A 4,648-nucleotide genomic window follows, 5' to 3' on the forward strand; every position below is an offset into this window, starting at 1 on the left:
GAGCCCTCAGTGTCCGTGTTGTCGCTGCCGGTGGTCTCCTGGTCCGCCTCCCCCTGCCGCCAGCCTTTCTGCATCTTCCGGAGGGCGCGCTTCCTGCGAAGACACAGGTGTCTCAGGCGCAGACCCGGCTGCAGCTCCCCAGCCCGTTTTGGAGAAGCCTGGGGGCCGCCCGCCTACCTGCGGTAGTTCTCGAAACTCTCCTTGAGGCGCCGCCGCTCCTTCTCAGGCGGCTCCCCGCTGCTCAGGCCTGCGTCCTGGAGAAGGGGAAAGGCTTGGGCTCCGGCCGGCTCCCCTGAGGGCACCCTCCCTTCTCTCTCGCACCCCCCACTGGCCCCGGTAACTGCAGACTGGTGGGGAGGCGGGGAGCTCAGACAGCCGCAGCTCAGCGCCAGGCTCGCCGCGCTTGGGAGCTGCCTGTACCCGGGGAGTGAGCCGGTGTGGGTAGCCTGCATTTCAGATGCCAAGACACAGGCAGGAGGCCAAGCCACGCTCCTCTGGCCGTTGTTTCTACAACAAAGCCCGAGGTAGTCCTTGCTCTCAGGACTCCTGTGTTCACCTACTCAGGGTTGACGCCGCATCCACTGTAAAGTCCCCAAAGAAACCAGGACCAGGCACGTCCACCTCCAAGCCCCCCGAAGCTGCTGCAGTACCCAAGAAAAGAGGGGGATCCACTTCGCGTCCCAGACAACCGCACCCCAAGCACTGAGGGCAGAGACCTTGTGGTCACCCCTCAGCCGTCGTCGGGGCCACTGCAGGGGGTGCCTAGGGCGAGGAGCCACCCTCCCTGGGATCGGTCACCGTGAGGCCCACAGCTGGGGGGACCCCACCCTGAGGAAGCCTTACATGGGGGGTCCGCGAAAGCTGTTCCTGGTGCAGAGGTGCAAAGGGCTGTTCCGGGCTCCCCGCACCGGCCGGGCATCCTGGAAAGGAGAGTCGTGCCCGTGGGGACTGCCCACCTGCGGGGCCACATACAGCAAGGGTGCCCCACCCCTCCCCGGCACTGCGGACACCTTGTGGGCCTGGTGGGATCCCCACATGGGTCCAGTGTAGACTCTGCCTTCTGTGGAGGAGACTGAGGACTTATGGCCTCCCTTGCCCATTCATTGCTCCAGGATGCCGCCAGATGCCAGCCCAGGCCCAACGCTCCTGCCAGTGACCATCCCTCCCCCAAGCTGGCTGCCCCCCAGGCAGGAAGGCCTCCCAGACCTCAGGGGAGCTTAAACCCTGGCCTGAGCAGCACTGTCCCCCATCACTCCAAAGCATCTGTGGGCATGGCGGCCCTGGGGAGAGAGTTGGAAACAGCTACAGTGGCGGGGGCAGGGGTACTGCACAATTGGGAGAGAACCTTCAGGTGGCTAGACCCCCTCAGAACCCGCCAGGACCTGGGCAGACCAGGGGTCAGGACCCTTGGGCAGAAACCATGCATGTCCAGTCTCAGCCCTGCTGTGGGGAGGGCCAGGCCGGGGCTGTCCTGGCCATTGGCAACCCCTCCTTAGAGCCAGCCCCTCCCCTGCTCACCCTCGGACCTTCATGCCTGCCCCCACTCCTGCCACAGCCACCCAGGGAGATGGTGGCAGTGCCTGAGCTGGACTCCTGGGTCTGCTCGCCTCTGTGCCTACATGGGGGCTTGGCGTCCCCAAGTTCAAGTGTTCTGGGCTGTGGCCAAAGGTGCTGGTCTTCACTTCCTCATCTGCGGCTCCTCCTTCCCCTTCCGCCTCTGCTTGGAGGCCACAGCCTGGTGCTCAGGAAGCTCGTCCAATTCCCACGCAGCCTCCCAGGGCCCCTCTGCTGGGTCCTCCCTGACTCCCACCTGACACCACCTTCAGAGCAAACACCTACCTCATCACCACTATCTGCTTCTGGGCACTCGGGGGCTGCTCCCAGCCAGCCACCCCAGTTCTTCCCCCAGAGAGGCACAGGGGGCCTGCCCTGCCCGCTAGAAGCCCCCACCACTGCCTTACCCCCACTGCACCGGGACACAGCAGGCCCTTGGCCACCCCTGCATTCGGCCCTGTCCCTCAAGCCACGTGGGGCCCCGTCTCGCCCCACTTTCTAGCTTTGTACCCCTGGGCATTTGCTCATTACCACCTCTCTCTGCCCAGGAGGAAGCTTGGAGCAGCTGAGACAGTGGGCCTGCTCACCTCTGCACCCCGGGGGGCTGCCCAGAGGGGCCCCACACTCTCAGGACAGTGGGCCTGCTCACCTCTGCACCCCGGGGGGCTGCCCAGAGGGGCTCCACATTCTCCACCCCAGGGGACGCTTGTCCCACCAGCTGGGCCCTGGGTTCCACTGGGCTCTGTAGTTTGTTCTCTGGGTGACCTTGGCCATTTTACTTATCCCCAGCCCTAGTTTCCGTCTGTGGGGTGGGGGTTGTGGGGGCTGAGACAGGCATTGCGGCACGGGCTGCCTGTGCTGAAGATGGGCCTCGCTTGGGGCAGCCGGGAGGCCTCCGGGTGCACTGCCGTCCCCACCTTACCTTTGTCCGAGAGCTGGGTGTCCTCCAGGTCCTGGGGGAGCGAGAGCTTCCGAAGAGACGCAAGATGTCCCGTTAGGTCACCCCGCCAAGGACTGGACCCGGCCACACTGCCCACCCCAGCCCTTGGCCCTCAGCTGGGTGCGGCCGTTGCCATCACCCCCTGCACAGAGCTTCTCAGAGACTCAAGTGCTCAGCAGACAGATGTGGGGGAGGCCAGCCAGGAAGGTCCCGCCATGAGGATGCAGGAGCTGGGCACTGTCCATGCCTTGCCTTACCCCTTGAGCCGTCGGAGGCCTTAGCATTTGGCCACCTGCTCTTCCTCCACCGAGCCCAGCCCACTGAGCAGGGCCACGTGACGGGCAGTGTGGGGCTGTGCCTGGTGGTGGCTCAGCCAGGACCCCAGGTGAAGGAAGGCCAGCCTCGTGCCGGCTGGGGTCTCACTCACCTCTTGGGAGCTCCTGGGTGAGCCATCCTCCAGGTCGGAGCTCTGTGGTCATAGAAAACGGGGTGGGTGGGCTGTGGGGGCAGAGGGCTCCCCAGGCACGGGTGGGCAGGGCACAGAGCGGGATCCTCCAGGGAGCCCTGGGCATGCTCTTAGCCACGCCAGGCCCCCTCCACGCCCAGAGCAACATGCTAGGCTGCCTGATGGCCAGGCCCAGCACCCACCCCGGCCCTGCAGCCCCATTTCCTGCTGGGGCCCTGAGCTGCTCCTGTGCCCTCACCCCACTGCGAGGAGGGGTTCGGTTAGGTGGGGGCCCGTCACAGAGGAGGGTTGGGTCAGGAAGGCCCATGTTCCCCCGGCCCTGCGTCCCACCCGCTGGCTCCCCTCCCTGCCCCAGGTCCCAGGCCCACCAGCACGAGCGTCTCCAGCTGCTGCCGCCTGAGCCTGCCCTCCACGGCCAGTAGCTGCGCCTCACGCTGGAACACCTGCAGCTGCAGCTCATCTGCCTTCTCACCCAGCTCCCGCACCTGCTTGCGCAGTGCGTCCTTCTCCTGCAGGCCCCGGGCATGCTGCAGGTGCAGCTCCTCCCGTGTGGCGATGGCCTGATGGGACAGTGCAAGGCCGACCCTCAGTGAGGCCCCCAAGCTCGCCCTGGGCCCTCGGCCTGGCTGCCCAGCTCCGAGCAGAGGCCCCGGAGGACGTCAAGCCGCTGGGTATGGAGGCTGGCCACAGCCCCTCCCTTTATGTGCTCTGTGAACATGAAGTCAGCATCTGAGGGATTGTACAGGTGACAGTTGTCCCTGCTGCCCTTCTGTCTCCTCCCAAGCCTGCACCCCCGGTAGACACAGCGTGTGCTGTGCACTGGCCCCCCCCAACACACACACACGTGCACATTTGATAAATTTTGGATGCGGCTTGATATGGAGACCCTGACTGTCCATGGCTAAAACTCCTTCATGAGCGCAGCACTCTTCACCACCCCTGTCCCCACTGCGGATGCTGAGGTAGGTACAGGAGCGAACGTGCAAACACGACGGTGTGACCACCCCTGCAGCCGAGGCTGGGAGGCCCTCACCTAACCCCTGCCGCTGGACTGGAGCAATGGCTGGCAGCTTCCCTAATCCCTGGCCAACCTGCTCCCGCACAGCCCCGTGGGAGCCCTCGCCCTGGGAGCCACACCAACCCCCATGGGGGCACGACTGGATCTGCCCTTTTTTCCCCATCTTGGGGTGGGCCAGGCGCGAGTGAGGCTGTGGTGGGGCCGCGACGGGAGCTCTGAGCCTGTGCTGCTCTCATGGTGGCCAGGGCTTGCTTTATGGCCCCAGGGGTCTCGTTTTAAGGCTCCTGATGTGGACAAACTGCCATCCAGAATTTCGCCGAAGAAGCAGTGGTGTCCATTGGAGACAACCTCCAGGATGGGACTCGGGACGGGGCATAGGAAGCAGACACAGCCCTGCCCCGTGACGCTCTATCCGGCTCACAGCATGTAGCACTCGAGGCCTTGCAGGCCTCACTCCGGTGGCCCAGGCTGGAGTGCAGTAGCGCAATGGTGACTTGCTGCAGCCTCAGCCTCCTAAATAGCTGGGACCACAGGCATGCACCACCACGCCAATTTTTTTTTTTTTTTTTTTGAGTTGGAGTCTTGCTCTGTCACCCAGGCTAGAGTGCAGTAGTGTGATCTCAGCTCACTGCAACCTCTGCCTCCTGGGTTCAAGCGATTCTCCTGCCTC

At 64.7% G+C, this 4,648-nt stretch overlaps 1 protein-coding gene across 1 annotated transcript in view; it reads right to left on the reverse strand.

The window, feature by feature from the left end:
• Positions 1-4,648, reverse strand: part of CARD9 (caspase recruitment domain family, member 9) — a 17,917-nt gene that overhangs the window by 2,461 nt on the left and 10,808 nt on the right. Inside the window, exons 8-13 of the mRNA XM_011985163.1 lie at positions 3,329-3,520; positions 2,922-2,963; positions 2,477-2,522; positions 844-920; positions 178-254; positions 5-93 (exon numbers count right to left, since the gene is read on the reverse strand). Of these exons, the coding sequence (XP_011840553.1) occupies positions 5-93; positions 178-254; positions 844-920; positions 2,477-2,522; positions 2,922-2,963; positions 3,329-3,520 (523 nt within the window). The remainder of the gene's footprint in view (positions 1-4; positions 94-177; positions 255-843; positions 921-2,476; positions 2,523-2,921; positions 2,964-3,328; positions 3,521-4,648) is intronic.

This window comes from Mandrillus leucophaeus, unplaced genomic scaffold (genome assembly GCF_000951045.1).
Source record: "Mandrillus leucophaeus isolate KB7577 unplaced genomic scaffold, Mleu.le_1.0 Scaffold28, whole genome shotgun sequence".
NCBI classification, from domain to species: Eukaryota; Metazoa; Chordata; class Mammalia; order Primates; family Cercopithecidae; genus Mandrillus; species Mandrillus leucophaeus.